The 17,662-nt window shown below is 57.2% G+C and overlaps 1 protein-coding gene across 4 annotated transcripts; it reads right to left on the bottom strand.

Moving 5' to 3' along the window:
• Positions 1-715: 715 nt before the first annotated feature.
• PDLIM2 (PDZ and LIM domain 2) lies at positions 716-14,341 on the bottom strand. 4 transcript variants are annotated; one of them, XM_040242927.1, is made up of 10 exons: positions 14,168-14,278; positions 12,653-12,747; positions 11,819-11,970; positions 9,648-9,717; positions 9,426-9,547; positions 9,193-9,271; positions 4,899-4,987; positions 4,520-4,665; positions 2,275-2,392; positions 864-1,262 (listed from the first exon to the last, which is right to left on the bottom strand). In XM_040242927.1, exons 2-10 carry the CDS (start codon positions 12,743-12,745, stop codon positions 1,085-1,087), a joined length of 1,047 nt encoding a protein of 348 aa, XP_040098861.1. In that variant the 5' UTR covers positions 12,746-12,747; positions 14,168-14,278; the 3' UTR covers positions 864-1,084. The 4 variants fall into 4 exon arrangements, with proteins under 4 accessions (XP_040098850.1, XP_040098861.1, XP_040098857.1 ...); XM_040242923.1 differs by having other exon boundaries at positions 14,183-14,278; XM_040242935.1 differs by lacking the exon at positions 14,168-14,278 and adding an exon at positions 12,924-14,044.
• Positions 14,342-17,662: the final 3,321 nt, after the last annotated feature.

Genomic DNA, 17,662 nt, shown 5'->3' with positions numbered 1-17,662 from the left:
TCCTCACTTGCCTCCCCAGCTCCTCTGAGTAAGTCAGCAGGGCTGGCAGCATCGATACGAAGTAGAGCGAGGGGCAGAGCGCCAGCCCAGGCAGGGCTGGCAGAAGAAGATGTTGTCTTACTGAGACGGGCCTGGGCAGAAGCAGTTTCAGGGCCTGCCTCCTGTTTGCTTCCAGCGCTCTGTCACCCTAATCCCTCTCCAGGCTCCCAGTGAGACACTCATTCCTCTACCAGGGATCATCCCAATAAAACAGGCATCTTCACAAAATGGTCCAGGGAGAGTATGACCATCCACTAAAAGGAGCCAGTCTCTTCAGTAGGGAATGTCACATGGCGAAGCATCTGGTAGGAGTGGGGTTTGAGGGAGGGGGGAAATAAGAGGGCAAAAAATTGTTATATATGAATACTCTCCAGGGACGTCCCTCGGGGTGGGGTGATTAAGACTCTGCCTCCCAACTCAGGGTACGTGAGTTTGATCCCTGGTCAGGGAACTAAGATCTCACATGGCACAGGGTTTTTAAGCCATCACACCACAGCTACATGCTGCATGCTGCAGAGCCCGTGTGTCACAAGAAAAGCCCTCACATTGCAGTGAAGAAACAGTGCAAAATTTAAAAAAAAAAATTTAAATAAAAAAAAGAGACTCTCCACCTAGGATTAGGGGAAGCACATTTCCAGGGGCTGGGGCAGGGAAGGAGAGAAGACAGGGGCACTACTTTATTTTGTTCATGTACAGTATATATTTTTAGTGCTCATATATTGCAAACTTTACACAGTGAATACCTGTAGCCTCTGGTCCACCCCTCTCCTTCTAGACACTTATATCCATGTCCCAAACTGCTTAATCCCTGGTGCACAAAGATGTCCAGTGCAGCACCCACTTCGGGTTTTGATGCAGAGCCTGTCCTTCAGGAGGACACAATAGTATCCAGCAGAGGCCTGGGGAGGTGGGCTGCCCTCACCGGCAGCACAGGCAGGTCCCAGCCTCTGGCTTCACGCCGCTCCCCATCACCTTCCCAGGCCAACGTGCTATTGGCACAGGTCTGGCGTGGAGTTGCCCACAGAGTGGAGGGTGGGCTGAGAGCTCAGGCCTGGGAATTGAGGGTGGGGGCTGCAGAGTAGCGCTGGCGGGCATGCTTCTCGCAGTACAGCTCGTCCCCCACCCAGAAGTGCCCTCGCATCTTCAGGTTCAGCCCACAGTCAGCACAGGTGTAGCAGCCAGGGTGGCGGTACCGCCCCTCCTGGATGCGGACGGCCTGGTTCCTGCAGGGACAGGGAGGGGACAGCCATTAACCTGGGGGGCAGGAGGGAGGGACAGGAGTGCCTGGCACGATGCCACCATTCCCATTCTCAGGGATCCTGGTTCCCAGCCCAGAGCCAGGACCCTGGAAGGTCCCAAAATCTCAAACACTTGACTCCTCAGGCCTACCCTCAGGGAAACCCCCGCCCACACCCACAGGACCCCAATTTTAAAGTTATTCCTCCCCCGCACAAAGGCAGACAAGCACCATCCTGAATCTTCTGGATTGTTAACAGAATAGTGATTCTCCAAGTGCAGTCCCAGGTGCCAAGACCCACAGCATCGTGTCACCAGGGGATTAATTGGAGATGCAAATCCTGGGGCTGGGGACCTCCTGAAGGTGAAATTCTGGGGGTGTTGGCTGAAATCCCTCAGGGGCCCAGCTGCAGCTCTTTGAGAACCAAGGCATAGGATCCCCTTCCTTGGGCATGCACAGCTAGGGTGGGCAGCCTCCGATTCTGCAGATGAAACATGGAGGAGGCCAGGGACTTGCCTAGAGTTATTTGACCATCAACACTGAGCATGGAAGAAATTTACCAGGAAGGTGGGATGGCCAAGGTTCAATTTTCCAGAGAATGTTTTCTCTGGGCTACATTATCACGCCACCCACTGAGAAAAAATGCACCTACCTCTGGAAGAGGCAGCCTAAGAGCGGGAAGAAGGGAGTAAGAACAAGATTTTCCAGGAGGAGGCGGAGCAGATCTCCAGAGGCATTGAGATGATGATTGGAGAGAAATCAAAAACAGTAGCATTTCTTCCTCCTCCAGGAAGGCAGGGAAAGAAAGGGAGCAAGAGGAGAGACAGCAGGAAAAAGCTAGTGCAAGCATCCCGAGAAGGCTGAAACGACCCCTGAGCCCATCACAAGTCCCCTGTGGCAGCGCTCCCCCCAGGGCCTCTGGCTAGTGGGTTCACACAGAGCATCTGGGCCCTGCCCTCCCCATCCCAGGCCCTGCGCCCCAGGCCGCCAACACTCACGCGATGCTGGTGTTGCACTTCTCACACGTGTGGAGCTTGGGTGGGCTTGCCAGAGCCCTGGAGGTGGGCAGGGAGGACTGTGGACTCAGCGAGCTGGGCAGGTAGGCAGGTGTTCCACCTGGACAGGGGGGAGGACAGACAGACACATCAGAGCTTGTCCATAGCAGCAGCATCAGGCTGTTTTTTTTTTTTTTTTTTTTGGCCACAAGGCATGTGGGATCTTAGTCTCCCAAGCAGGAACTGAACACGCACGCTCCTGCATTGAAAGGCAGAATCTTAACCACTGGACCACCAGGGAAGTCCCCAGGCTGTATTTTTGATGCTCACTCCACCTCCACCAGCACCAGCTCCAAAGAGACTCATTGTCAGAGGCACACTTCCAAGTGGACCTCAACGTAACCATGGGTATGAGCGGGGGTCATGGAAGAAGGAGATGATCATGCCAGACCCTTGGCTGAGGCTGGTCAAGGGCAGGGAGCAGGTTCAAGGCTGAGCTACCCAAGCTAAGGCAGCCTGAGCAGCGTCTGTGCTCAGTGTCTGACACATCAGACCAAGCAGGCAGTTAGTTCCTTTCTGCTAATCCAGTCATGACATTAAAGACATGGTAATTACATATAATAACACACACCATACCACCTCTGTGCACTTTTCAAAGGGCTCTCGTGCATTATGGTGTCTGAGCCTTGGAACAACGTGAAGATGAAGCACAGATGTTACCTGGCAGGTATGGTCCCTGTCTACAGCTGAGGATGCCAAGACTTCAGGGGTGAAGTCACCATCTGTCTGCACTGCCCTCACCGCCCCCCATCCCGCCTCTCTCTGTGCCCCCTTCCAGGGCATGCTGAGGCCTTGGGGTGGTGATGGACACATTTTGCCCCCCTCCCCACCTCTCTCTCTGCCCTCTTCCAGGGCCTGCCAAGGCCTTGGAGTGGTGATGGATATGCTTTGCTCCAAACCTTCTTACCCTGTCTCCTTTCCCTCTATGAACACCGCCAGGAGCAAAACGTCAGACTTGGAACCAGTTACCAGGTTCAGTTCAGTTCAGTCGCTTAGTCATGTCCGACTCTTTGTGACCGCATGAATCGCAGCACGCCAGGCCTCCCTGTCCATCACCAACTCCCGGAGTTCACTCAGACTCACATCCATCGAGTCGGTGATGCCATCCAGCCATCTTATCCTCTGTCATCCCCTTCTCCTCCTGCCCCCAATCCCTCCCAGCATCAGAGTCTTTTCCAATGAGTCAACTCTTTGAATGAGGTGGCCAAAGTAATGGAGACCCCTCCAGTATTCCTGCCTGGAGAATCCCATGGACAGAGGAATCTGGCGGGCTATAGTCCATGGCGTTGCAAAGAGTCAAACATGACTGAGTGACTAACATTTTCTCTTTCACCAGGTACCAGTGATTCTGCCAATCAAATACTTCTGACAGTCCCATCATTCGCCCCCCTGATACCACTGCCGAGGCCAGGCCCTCCTCATCTCTCCCCTGGAAGGAGGCAGTGCCCGCCCCCCTATCACACACAGATATACACACACACACACACAAACATCCACTTCCCAGAATGCTGAGCAGCCAGTCTGCCCAATACACGGAGTTCCTCGGGAGTAGAGGTGGGTCCTGACCACCTTTGATTGCCACATAGCTCAAGGCTGGTCCACTGGATGAGTCAGTAAACGTCTGATGAATTAACAACTCACCCCTGGCAGGAGCCCATACCTCTGTTGCCTACTTCGGCCCCTCATGTATCCTCTGGCACTATTTAACCCAGTCCTCCTGGGTTGGGACACTCAGCCTGGATGCAAGGCTTCACAGCCAGGACTTAACCTCCAGAGCCCCCCTCCATGCAGCCAGAGTCCTCTTGATCCCACCCAAAAACCCTCTGGCTCAGACCTCCACATTCCACACGGCTCCCGGCCACCATCGTAAGGCCATTTGTGAAAGACTTGATCTTTCTTCAAGGGCCAAGTCAAACCCTTCTTCCTCCATGAAGTCCTCCTTGGAGACCCAGGGCCCACCACCTACCTTTATGGTTCCCTTGGCACTTCCGTGAACCTAGCCAGCACCTTTGGGTGCACCCCAGTAACCCCTACCAGACCAGAGGCTCCTGAAGTTCAGGGACGCTGGCTTCTATAAGTCAGAGCCTTAAAAAATACTGATCTAAATGCTAATTTATTAACACATCTGGTCAGCGGTTCAGAGTATCCTGGGGGAACGTCCTCCTGCCCGATACCCCCAGTGGCTCACCTCTCTCCTCAGCTTCTAGGGCTTCCTGCAGGAGCCGGAAGGAGCTGGACTGCCGGGGGGCCATTCGTGCCTCGCGGTTTTCTTGCAGCATTTTGAAGACTTCTGAGTCCTCTCTCAGGAGGTGGCTTTCACCTTCCGAGGCCACACTGCAGGGATGGAGGGAGCCAGCCAGGAGTGAGGGGCCCGTGCCCGGGGGTTAGGAGGAGCAGGAGGGCAGAGAAGAGTGTCCCGGGGCGGGATAAAGAATTCTGGGGGTCAAAGGGAAGCCAACTGGGCTTACATAGCTGGGACCCCCCACCCTTCTCGGGGAAACCTGACAGTCTCCTGTTGCTCCCAGACCCTCCAAGATCCTACCCCTCCCTCCAGACCCCAGTGGTACCTGATCCTGGGGCTGGAGGAACGGGGACCCGGGGAGGGCGGTGGCGGCAGTACCAGCACCGCGGAGTCGCCAGCAGGGTTGAGGCCGGCCTGTGGGAAGGAGAGGCACCAGGGGAGGAGTCAGCAGTGGGGCCCTGGGCCAGCACACCCATCTGAGCGGCTCAGCTCAGCTGTTCCCCAGGCCAACACCAGGGGGCCCCTGGCCCTCGCTGACCAGCAGGCTCCCCCTGCTGCACCAGCAACCGCCAGCAGCTGCTCCTACTGGGTCCGAGAAGGGAGGGAGGCCAGCATCCAGCTCTGGAAGGGTGAGCTGCTGCCCCAAGGGGAACAGGCACGGGACAGAATGAAGACGAGCATGTGGGGCCACTGTGCAGGCTCCTCTGCCATCTCACGCATTGTGATTGCAAAGATGTTGCACACTGCCGCTAGGGGAGGCAGACAAGCAGAGAGAGACTAAGCTGACCCTTTGGCAATGAGGAAAAGGAAACATAAAGGGCCAAGACCCTTCTTGGTGTCAGAGTTGGGGCCACACAAAAGTCCCGTCTCCCTCACGTGCTGGGGGAGATCTCTCCTCTGATAATACCAGGGTCTGGGCTCACCGGCCTCTCCCGACCGCCCTGGGAAGTCTGGTCCTGCCCCATGGAGCCTTGAGGAGCCAGGCCTGTTTGGGGCTCACAGCAGAGTCCACTGCTCAGTGTGTGCTTGCCCTCTGGGCCTCTCACATCTGTTCTCTACCTGGAAATCTTGCCTGCAGTCTCCCTGTTGCTCTGCTTTCTGGCCTGCATCTTGTACTCTCTCTGTAGCCATCCCCAAAGGAGAGGAGAGCCTCAGGGACAACTAGGCTCGCCAAGGCCAGGCTGAGGGCAGAGTTTCCCGGAAAGCCAAACACTTTCGATTTTAAAATTCAGAGTCAGGAATGAGACTTCCCTGGTGTCCCAGTGTCTAAGACTCCAAGCTTCCAAAACAAGGGGCCCAGGTTTGATCCCTGGTCAGGGAACTAGATCCCACATGCCACAACTAAGAGTTCACATGCTACAACAAAGATAGAAGTTCCTGCATGCTGCAACTAAGACCCAGCGTGGCCAAATTAAATGCTTTATTTTAAAAAGTTGGGGCTGAAGTATGGTGTCAAGTGGAAAAACTTCATGACTTCTTAAGCTGAAAACAGAAACTTCGGAGTCTTTAAAAAAAAAAGCCCTTAAGCTCTCACTGCACTGGACCCCCTGCACCAGCCTGCATTCTTCTGTTCCTCGGCTTCTACAGTAAGGAGATTAAAGGTCAGAAAGGAAACTGGCTGGTCCAAGTCACTCAGGGAGTGGGAGGCTGGGCTAGGACCCCCTCACTGGGCTCCTGGGTGCCATGCAGTCAATTGACAGATGGTGAGGCTGTTCCCTTAAGAAGGACAGCCAGCACCAGGCACTCAAGAACAATGTTCATCTTGCTGTCCCAGAGAGGCCAGCGTGTGCCCTGCATGGGGGCACTGGCCAGCAGGGAGGAAGAGCTGAAATCCACCCTGGCTCCCTTCGTAGGCCATGTCCTCATGCTGGCCAGTGAAACAGGGGCTGTTTTTACTTCATATCTGGTCACCCAAGAGTGTGCCTGTTGAGAAGGGGGCAACTTCTGGTTTCCGAAGGGCACCATAAGGACTGGTAATGTCCTACTTCCTGAGCCCAGTGATGCCTTAGCCAGCTCAGGAGCCAGAGGCAAGGCCACGAGCACTGCAGCCTGGGGCAGCGGCACCTCGTCGGTAGTCACCTCTGCCCCCTTCTACCTGCCAGACCACCTCATCCCCAAGGTGGTGGTGGTTTAGTCACTAAGTCGTGTCCAACTCTTCTGACCCCACGGGCTGTAGCCCACCAGGCTCCTCTGTCCATGGGATTCCCCAGGCAAGAATACTGGAGTGGGTTGCCATTTCCTTCTCCAGGGGATCTTTCTGACCCAGGGGTTGAACCCACGTCTCCTGTGTCTCCTGCACTGCAGGCGAGTACTTTTACAGCTGAGCCACCTGGCAAGCCTGAGCAGCCCAACTCCCTGACTTGGAGCAGCTCCACCTTTCCCCTCCCTTCCCTCCCTCCCTCCTCCCCCCGAGGCACCTATAGGTGACACTTCCCTTTACCAAACCACCTTTCATCTCCAAAGCTGTTTATCTGCTCATCAAGAGCTGTCAATACTTAGCCAATACTTCTCAAAATGTGTTGCGGGGGATGTTAACAACTGAGTGGTGGGGGGAGTGGATAATGGGGAACCCCAGGAGAAATTCTGCAGTTAAACAAGTTTAGGAAATTAATAAAATTAAGCATCTTTCTCACAGGACTTTTCAGAGCCTTGAACTGGCAACCCACTCCAGTGTTCTTGCCTGGAGATTCCCAGGGACGGGGGAGCCTGGTGGGCTGCTGTCTCTGGGGTCGCACAGAGTCGGACACGACTGAAGCGCACAGAGTCAGAAGGTGCTCAAGTGCACGGGTGGTTCCCAAGAGGGAGCTATGTGTCTGGTGACTCCACCCCATCTGACCACAGCCTCATTGTCGTAGACCAGAATGCAAGTTTCACGGGGTTAGGAATGTCTGCTTTTCCACCAATGTATCCCTAGAGCCTAGAAGGGTGCCTGACCAAATCAGCTGCCCCACAAATATTTGTCGAAAGAATGACAAGAGGCCTCAGGATCAAAGAAGGGAATTCAGAGCCTCAGGTCCAACTCTGAGGCCCAGAGAGTGGAGGAAGGGGGCCTTGTCCAAAGTGACACAGTAGAGGTAAGACTAACCCAGGTCTCCCTGCCAGCCCACCCAGAACTCCTCTTCACACCACATGGGTAGTCCTCAAAGCTGTGTGTGCAGCAGATCCCTGAGGGCTCCTGAGAACTCAGATGGGTGGCCCCACCCCACCCAGGCCCTCACCCCTGTCTGATCCAGTAAGTTTAGACTGGGGCTTGAGAATCTGCATTACCAACAAGTTCCAAGGTGCTGCTGCCGCCACTTTGAAAGCCACTCCCCATCTCATCTGCCTCTCCCCTTTACCCTGGTTGCAGACACCGGGAAGAAGGAGGCCAGGATGGACCAAGCTCATCCCTAGCTGGTCTCAGCCCGTATCTCTGTAGAGAAGGCCCACAGGCCCAGACACGCCACGTCTTGCTCCTACCGATGTGTTCCCATCTCCCCAGCTCATCATCTCTAATCCAAAATCTACCTCTGACATCCAGCAAAATTCCTGACAAAGCCTTCTCAGGCCACCCCAGCCCACACTCAGCTGTCCCCTCCCAGAACGCCTCCTGCTTTTATAATTAAGACCATACCGTTCAGTGCTTAATTGTTCCAAAGTTGTTTTGCATGTCCCTCTTATCTCTACAACTATGTTTGAAATTCCTTAAAGATGGTGTCTCATTGAATATATACATCTCTATGCTCACATTGCATGGAGGGCCACTGGGCAGGCCCTGCAGCGGCTCACCAGGGTGCCCCTACTACGAGGCCTCCAAAAGACCCTGCTCTGTCCTTCTCCAGAGCCCCCAGAGTTTCTAGCACCCTCCCCCAGCCGTCTCCAAAGGCTCTGCTTTCTGGAATGCAGAATCAACTTGAGGTAGGATTCCAGCAGCTGGGCCTCATCCCCTTCACCCCAAAGGCTGGACCTGCCCCCACAAACTCTGCCCCCAGCAGCTGTGGCCAGGACTCTTGGCCGCCTCACTCCTCACCTCCCCACCCCTGCCCCTGGAGAGGAGAAATACCACCAAGGGGTAGGGGTTGGGTGTCACTCGTAGACAGTGGGACCTGGGGGGTCCTGTCTGTCAGACAGTGGGACCAGGAGTAAAAGGCTGGGAGGGGGGAAAAAAACAGAGAATAAGCCATATGCAACTTGAGTTGGAATCACAGTCCGGCTGGTGGTTCTCTGGTGGTTCTTGGGGGCTGAGTCAGAGGACGAAGAGGGGGGATGGGTGATGGGAGTTGGGGGCGGGCATGGGGCTTGGAATGGGGAGGAATGTGTTCAAGAGATGCAGCCAGAGCCAAAGGGAATCATCCCAACAACAGCAGCAAAACTATTTCGGTCCCAGCCCAAGAGAAACACTGGAGAAGGGAGGAAGCCATCAGCAAGGAGGAGGTGGCAGCAAGTCGGAATGTAAGATGCAGAAGGCGAAGGCCACCTGGGTCTAGCCAGCACAAGGACTGCTCCCTCAGCAGAGCGCTGGCCTCGCAGCTCCATAGAGGAGCCCACGCATTGCTAGGAGACCGCAGTGCTGATGCCCAGGTGGGGCCAGCCGCCTGCGGCCCTACAGCCACCACTACCAACCAACCAGCTCTCCTCACCTGTCGGCTTCCAGGGCGGCCCACACAGTACAAGTGGTCAGCAGAAGCAGGTTCCAGGGAGTACGCCAGGCTCTGGAAACTGAAATGGGGAAATGGACAGAGAGTGCCGGGGTCCTCTCTACCAGGCTGCCCTAAGGAAACAGAGGTGACCCCCAGCTCTCCCTAAACTCAGCTTCAGAACTCTGAGAGGCTAGCCTCCACCTGTGGATGTGGTGCCCACCTGCTGCGCTCACCTGTGGCTGGTCACCACCTCTCCAGTGGGAGCCTGGGGGCTGGTCGGGGGCAGGGTGAAGAAGGGGCTGCATGGCCGGGGGCTGAGGGAGGCCTGGCTGTCAGTGTGTGTCCTCCTGGAGCTCTGTGGAGAGAGGGGCCTGGAAGAGCAGGGCAGAGAGGAGCAAGGGAGGGGCCCCCATCACTTCAGGGTGTGGGGCTTCGAGCAGGAGGCATTGTCCTACCTGGAAGCGAGTGGCCAGCACTTCCAAGGAGCTTTCCCCGTTGGCCTGCCCGGGAGAGGCAGCCTGGGGCCTGAAGAGAAGACAGAGGGAGGTGAGTGTCACCGGGGTCCTGGCACCTCCACTAAGCTGGTAGGGGCTGTAGATTCCAGCTGTGCCCACACTGGCTTCTCAAGATTAGGAAAATGTACAGAACATTCAGACATCGGGTAGCTAAATCTCAACTTTACCAAATTCACAAGTAACTATCATCAACGACCACCATCATTTCTTACAACAAAGGACAATTCAGCACTACAAAGTAGAAAGGACATTGTTTCAGCAAAAAGTTCAATACATTCAAATTTTTAAAAAACTCCAAACAATATCACCCCGCCCCCCCGCCTTGCCTTTGTTTTTCCCTTTCTTTTCTTATTTTTTCTTTTGGTGGTGGTGGGGGAACATTTCACCCAAACTGTATCACTAGTCAGCATCAGTTTGTGGATCAGTTTGGCAGGGGACAGCTGACTATATATAAATAATCCTTTATCCTTCACCCCTAGAGAAACTTAAGACCAGAGAGAGAGAGAGAGTTGCCAAAATTCCTAAAGGCCAGCAATAGCTGGGCCCACTGCCCCCTTTTCTCCAGGGGCCTGTGCCCCGCCAGCTCAGCCTTTGAAAGAATCACTTCTCTGCCCCTTCTGCAGGCTACCCGCCATAAAACAGAGGGTGGAGCCAGCCCCGCTTCCTGCCAGGCAGGGAGCTGCAGTACCTAAAGAACAAGGCAGCTCCCCTGCCAATCACCAAGGCACCGCCAACCCCCAGCCTCAGCTCCCCAGGGACTCCCCTCCAATGGACTCTGACTGGAGCCTTGAACAGGAGGTGACTGGAGGGCTGGGAGCTGCTGAGGGTGAGGGATGGGCCCACCATGTCCCACTACACCGATCCTGGAGGTCTGACCACTTCCAGCAAGGTCAATAGGAACCTCAGTACCCACACACCATGCCAGCCACAGCCTCGGCTCTTTCCCAGGGGAGAGTTTAGGGCCTGAGTGAGGGGAGCTTGGGCTCTGGCCCCGCCCAGAGCACCACTTCCTGCCTGGGGCTTCTGAGTGCCTGAGAGGTCTCCTGGGGCTGGGGTGTTGGGAGAAGTTAGGAGGGGTTTGAGCAAAAGAAAGAGGAGGCAGGGAGTCTGGACCTGCCCCCACGTGGAACTGGAGGAGGCCTGGGGGTACCACCTCTTGATGGGGCTGGTCCCATCCAAGAAGGACGAGAGAGGAAGTGATGATGTCAGCAGCTCCTCGCCCCTCCCCCACCCCACTCTGCAGCTTCTTGTGGATTTTGGTCCCCTCCCAGATGCCATGACCCATTCTCTACCCTCCTCCTCCAGGCCCAACTCCTGTAAACACTCAGGAGCCTGAAGTGGCACAATGTGGGTACTGAAGGCGCTGGGGTCATGAGAGGTCCCGGCAGCCAGCATCCCCAGCACTGGAGGGGCAGCAGAGGCGAGGAGAGGGCATGGAGCCCCGGCCCAGAGGGAAGCTGCTGGTGGAGGCGTTGGCAGAGGTATAGGAGGTACCTGACTCAGGTTCAAGACCCGCCCAGAGGGTTCTCCTGGCAGGGGGATCTCCCAGCATTCCTGCCCTCTGACTCACTGGGACGCTCCACCCCAGGAAGCCACGTGCCCACCCCCCCACCCCAGCCCAGGGTTTCAGGCTGAAGACCCAGGAGCCTGGGAATCCACCTTCCCCAACAGAGTCCAGAGAGGAAATGGGGAGCCACAGGGGGGTTTTATGGGGAGGGAGACCCCAAACTCCTCACCATCCCAAGATCAGAACAGAGGCTACTGGAGGCAGGGACCCTGGGGACCCAGCCTCAGGCACACCTTCCTCCTCTTCAACCCACTTCATGCCCACGCCCTGTACCCCACACACTGGGAACCAGTCAAACCCGGGCATCCAGGTGGCTGATGCCAGCCTGCCCGACTCTGACTGTGCACCCGACTCTGGTTGGGCACCCGGTTGGCCTCAGCTGTCCTGCTGCAGCCCTAGAGCCCCAGACCTTCCCACGGATGAGCCATAGTGGCCCAGGCAGGCCAGACTGGAGCCAAGCATAGAGGGTAAGGGCAGTCATTGTGCAGTGGGCTGGCAGAAGGCAGAGCGATACTGGCAGGCCCAGTGGAGGTGGAGGGCCTACCGGTCCAGCTGCAGCCTCAGGGGTGAGGGGCTCTGGCGAATCTTGCTCTGGGCCTCGGCGTGAAGCATGTCCTTTGCACTCTCACCGTTGATGGACACAATAATGTCACCAGGCCGGAGGTCAGCAGCCTCGGCCTTGCCCCGCTCAGTTACCTGGAGGGGATGAGGATCAAGTCGTCTCAGGTGACACTCAGGTGGGAATGAGGGGAGGAAATGTCCTTGTCCAGCCCAAGAAGCACACAAGCTGACCTGCACCAGGCTGGCCTACATATCTCCCTTTAACATCACTCTCCCTGCCCGCCAGTATCCACCAAGTTAATCATCTTATCCCCTCCTGGAGGGGTCCAGAAGCTGGAGTGGCAGCCCCCCCACTCCTGACCCCAGCACTGGGATTCTAACCGGGCCTCTCAAAGAATAAGCGATGGCAGAATTTCAGGAACTGTGCTTGAAAAGAGCCCTGCTTGTGCAAACCAAATCATGCAGGTGCTGCCTGCCCAGGCCTCCTGCATGAACACTTCCTGGCTGGGTCCGGGGAGAATCACCAAGAGCTCAGGGCGCCTCTCCTACTAACCACCAAAGTGGCTGCCAGTAGGTATGGGGTCGGTGACCAAAGAGAAGGAGCAGGCCCTGCACTTGGCCCAGCTCCCTTTCACTCCCTAGAAGTGGCCACCACATCCTCATGGCAACCTGGTCCCAGCTCTGCCCCGGCCAACAGTCTCAGAAACAGGCCTTGACTCCAGACCAAAAGAAAGAGAAAGGTGACTGTGAGGACTGGACAGACAGGGAAGGCCCTGACTTTGGGGGCACCTCCCCGTCTCCTGGAACTAGCACTTACCTTGGTCACCATGATAGGTGTGTGGAAGTCCCTGCCCCCAGAGATTCGGAAGCCCCAGGGCGCTGGCCCCACCACATCCACTGTCAGTGCCATACCTGAGGCAGAAAGGATGGAGAGATGGAGCTGGCCCCTCAGCTCCCCAGGGGGATGCTGTGAAGTGGAGGTGGGGTGTGTGTGACAGGTCCCCGGAGCAGCCAGTTAGGGGCTGAGGGCGGGGGGGGGGGGGGCCGCGGGGGGCAGCGGGTGGAGGTTGGTAGAGGAAGTGACTAACCTCTCCCACAGGCCTCAGTTCCACTTCCCCCCACCCTGGGAAGTCAGGACTCTGAGTTTCCCCCTTAGAGTCTGTCTTCAGCAGAGCAGCTCCCTGGAGGCAGGCTGTTGGGGTGCTAGACACCGGCACTTGCTGAGAGCAGGCAGGCAGGCTGGGCTGGCAGGTGGTGGATGTCAGCACTTCCTCTCCCCTCCTCCACTATCAACGCTAAGGGCCCCTAGTGCTGGCTTCCGGTCCCCAAACCCGACTGCACAAGGTACTTCCTCCCTGCTCTGGGGGAGGACAACACTCGGGAAACAGAAAGGGGTGGCACCACTGCAGGCTTTCAAGTAGCTGGCTGGGGGCCTCCCAGCTGCCTACTGTGCCCCTGGGAATGTGGTTCAAGTGGCAAGACAAGGCTTCCACCTTCCCCAATGGCCTGTTGTCCTCCCAGCCGCTATTGCCAAGAAGGACAGGCTCACCTGCCAAGCTGGGCACACCCACCCCCGGGCGCTGACCAGCAGGGTGAGCTGACGGATGCTGCCACGGAGCTGGGGCCACAGGACTCACATCCAGGACCCCACCACTGGGTAAGGGAGTGTCCCTGTTGACCAGGCCCTTGTAGGATTTCCTGACCCTCTCGTTCTGGAGTCAGGAGCCAACCCAGGCAGGAAGCTGTGATGCCAAGCTGGGCCAGCACCCTACCAAGCACCCACTCTGGGGCTGCCCTGGGGGAGGCCCATGGACTACAAATGCTGCCCAAATCTATCAAGCACACTGGGACCACTTCCTGCATTTAGGAGACTGGGGAGAGGGTGCCCGGGCAAGTGAGGCTGTCTGCCCACTTCTCAACCCTTCGGCTTCCCCTTTTGTGCGGGCCAAACCTCTCTGTGCCCCCCGCACAGGCCCCAGGTCGGCTGTGGCGGCTCGCAAATGCCTTGGATTCCCAGACCTTTGAGCTGGTCAGTGGACTCCGCGCCGGGGCAGCGAAGAAGTGCCCAGCCCGTCGCCCCGGCTCGCCCAGTTCAGGCGCCTTCTAAGCTCTGAGACCAAAGTACCGGTGCGCCCGAGGGTTGGAGTAGGAGCGCCCGAGAGAAGAAAGCCCAGCTCCAGGTGGGGAACCGACCGCAGGCGAGGCTGCGGGGAGCGGCCGTGCGCAGAGAGGTTCAGGCTCCCAGGGAGCCGCGGGCGCACAGAACGGCCAAAGCGCCGGGGGCCGGGGAGGACGCCAGCCATGCGCCCCGAGCACAGGTGGGCGCGCTCACCTGGCTCCCGCTCACCTGTCGGGCTGGGCGGCAAGGCCGGAGAGCGAAGGGAAGGGAAGGAGGGAGGCGAGGAGAAACCGCCGCTCCCGCCACCGCCGCCGCCGTCTGCCTGACTCTGGGGAGAGCCCGCCCGGGACTCCGGGACCTGCCTCCACCCATGTGATCCCAGGGCCGCCCCTGCCGCCGCCCCAGCCGCCGCCCCAGGCCGGGGAGGCCGCCTCCTCCGCGCAGCCCAGCCCCGGCGCTGCCACCTGGCCGGCGACCGCTGGGGGCCCGGGGCTACTCTCTCCCGAGAGCCCCCTAGAGGCTGCAGACGTCCTCTCTGGGGTAGCCCCAGCCTCCCGGGGATAGGAGAGGCGTTCTGGTGACGGGCCCGGAGCCCCACTTGGCAGACAGCTAAGCCTGCTGACCCCCGAAACTCGCCCTCCTTCCAAGGGACTGGGGCGGGGACGGGGTGGGGGAAGGTCGGCTGGGTCTGTCTGCGGTCCGCCTGCCTGGCTCCTCCGCCCACTCCAGGCTCAGATGCTGGCGCAGATGCAGCCCTGACACCCACAAATCCCAACCCGGGGGCCGCGCCTCCGCCTCCTTGCCCGGCCAGCGCGCTGGAGGGGCGGTGACTACCGACTGCTGCGGTGCTTTGGCTGAGCAGAGCTTCTCGGCCTGAGATGCACCGCCAGCCTGCTCCACTCAGGGCAACGTTCCAGGTCCAGTAGGAGATGAAGAGGGACTCCAGCTGGAGGTGATCGACCCCTCTCCGGGACTACACACATCCCTTGATCTTGTGCGCTGATCCCCCTTCCATTCCTGACTGCCTCCCTCTCAGCCTCTGGGTCGCCCCTGCCTGGGGCCTGCCACTCCCAATAACCACTACCGGCCCATGCTCCCCTGTGCCCCCAGCCCTCTGCCAGCCACCTGGGTCCCTGGCTCTAGGGGTCAGGAGAGGACAGCCAAGGAGGACACCCCAGGTGTCATCAGCTCAGAACCACCCAGCAAATGGTTCCCTGTGGAGCCAAACCAGGCAACCCTCACCCTGGGAAACCTCAGGACCCACCAGAGCCAGCTCTCCTATCTCCCGCAGGTCTCCACTTTACTCTGGGGGCTCAGCAGTAAAGAATCTGCCTGCAATGCAGGAGACCCCGGTTCGATCCCTGGGTCTGGAAGATCCCCCGGAAAAGGGAGAGAATACTGAAAGAATACTTCAGTACTCTTGCCTGGAGAATCCCATGGACAGAGGGCCTTGGGGGGCTACCGTCCATGGGGTTGCAAAGAGTCGGACACGACTGAGACTAACACTGTCAGGGTGGCCTGTTTCCAGCACAGCACACCTGTAGGCACAGCTGTAACTTGCCTGAGTCAGGTGTGAGTCATTCCCTCTGAGTTTCCTCTGCAAGGTGTGCCCTGACTCCCCCCCCCCCAACCTGGACCAGCCTGCCTCCAGCGCAGCTACCTGCCCATCCTGGCCTCCCACAGCTCTGTCTGGGTGTGTGTAAGCCGCTCTCACACTAACAAATCCCAGTCCTCCTCTTTGCCTGATGCATCTGTCCTGACTCCCAACTAGGCTGGAAGCCCCTAAGGGAGCTGGAAGCTGTGGGTAGGACAGGTACTGCCTGGGGCGGGGCTCACCCGCAGACCTAACCACAAATGCCAGATCTGTTCTACCTAGCTCTGTGACCTCGAGCAATTTCCTCGGCCCCTCCCAGCCTCAGTCTTCTCTTCTTCAGCTGGGATGATACACAGACTACCCTCCTGTTGTACACACTCCCCTCCTCATAAAGTTGCCCGTTCCTTGGAGGGCTGGGTGGGTTTTGTTTGCCTTGTTGCTACATTCCTGGAGTCTAGCACAATGCCTGGCCCCCTCAGCAGGTGCTCCAAGAAATTTTATAAAAGGGATATTATTTGAATGATATAATGGATTAATTTCCCTCTCCTTGCCACCCACTCCCATCCTGCCAGTTTGTAACAGGGACTCGGTTTTGCATGTCTTTTGGCTCAGATTTTGCCTTGGATAGACTCTAGAGAGATCTGCAGGTTCATCAGTAGGATTTCTGCTCTGTGATTTACAATCACAAAACTCACAACGAAGAGAAAGTCAGCCGACCCTAGGGCACATCCCTATGGAACAGAAGGTGGACTGTTCTGCCCTCAGCAACTCTCTGGTCCTCTGGGCAAGTCACTCACCTCACTGGGATAAGCACCCTAGTGACTTAAGGTCCTTCCTGGCTCTGACCCTCCCCCCAGCCAGGTCACCCCTCCTACCTTGTGCCAAGTCAAGGCAGAAAAGGAATTATGTATAGGCAGGGCGTAGGGTTAATTTGCTGCAGAGGCTCCAGGGCCCCACCAAGGAGAGGGTGTGGATTTGGTATCTGTCTTAAGGAAAGGAAGTCTCAGCCCTGAGCCTTTCTGAGGGCATCAGGCAACTCAAAGGAGATGGGATGGGCAATGAAGAACAGGCTAGCAGGTTCATGGGGAAGGGTCACTTCCAAGGCATGGGCTGGGTCTGCCACCCTAGCAGCAGACCATGGCGAGGACTGGGGTGGATGGAGGACTGAAAGCACGTCTCATTCTTCAGGCTGCTGTTTAACCATCACTGAAGCCCAGGCCACACCCAGGCTCAAGGAACCTGCCAGGGACTGGCCACAGCCCTGTCATTCACAGACCTCTCCCACCTGTCTTGACAGAATTAGGAACCATCACCTCTTCCCACCCACCTTGGGTGGGGGTGCCCTAAGTGACAGGCCCAGATGACATGATTACCAGGAAGAATGTGAGAGAGGCCCAGCCCAGGCCTGCCTCAGGGACCTCACACATGACCTTCCTTCTCCAGGGCCTCTGGACAAGAACTGCCCGGGCATTTGGTAGGCTGTGTTGAGAGGCAGCAACAATCATCAGACCTGACTTCACCATTTTATTATAATGTGACCCAGACAACTTAATTTCTCTGCCTCAGTCTCTCCTGCTGTAAAATGGACCTATAACCTGCCAGTTGGGATGCTTACATCAAACAACATGTGGGTAGCACCCTACACTTGGCTCATCTCTCAGTAGTGGCCAAGGAATGGAGCTTTCCTTCCTAATGAGAGCAGCCAGGCCCAGACTGTGCCCTCTCAGGCACCACCAGGCCCCAGGACTTTGTCCTCGGGCCAGAAGACTGGCCTTGGCTAGCTGTGCTCCACCACTCCCAGCTTCCTGCCATCGATTGCTCAAAAACCCAAGCCCAAAAAAGAAAGTAAACAAACACACGAGAGCCCAGAGAAAGAAAACATGAGGAGCAGAGCAAACAGAAATGTCTAGTTCAGCAACCTCATGGCAGCTCCAGGATCAAACTGCTGCGAACGAGGCCACCTTCAGCTCCCATCTCTGGTTTCTCCCCACAATCAGGCCTTGCCCTGGTCCCTGTGATGTTAGTTTTCTCAGCACGGCTTGCCAGATCCTCCAGGCTGCCCAATCCTTCCTGAGACCTGAGATCTTTAGGGATAATGATGGTGCTTTTCCAGC

Source organism: Oryx dammah, unplaced genomic scaffold, assembly GCF_014754425.2.
Source record: "Oryx dammah isolate SB20612 unplaced genomic scaffold, SCBI_Odam_1.1 HiC_scaffold_1, whole genome shotgun sequence".
NCBI lineage: Eukaryota > Metazoa > Chordata > Mammalia > Artiodactyla > Bovidae > Oryx > Oryx dammah.
The sequence above is the reverse complement of the archived record's forward strand: the minus strand, read 5'-3'. Positions and strand labels throughout refer to the sequence as shown.

What these genes read in the sequence shown, in the direction of transcription:
- PDLIM2 (XM_040242916.1), bottom strand. Translation starts at nt 14,326, where the DNA reads ATGGGTGGAGGCAGGTCCCGGAGTCCCGGGCGGGCTCTCCCCAGAGTC. An exon ending in TGCTGGCCACTCGCTTCCAG is followed by an intron (nt 9,548 to 9,647) that starts GTAGGACAATGC and finishes CTCTCTCCACAG; the next exon opens with AGCTCCAGGAGGACACACAC. An exon ending in TCCTCCAGCCCCAGGATCAG is followed by an intron (nt 4,666 to 4,898) that starts GTACCACTGGGG and finishes CCATCCCTGCAG; the next exon opens with TGTGGCCTCGGAAGGTGAAA.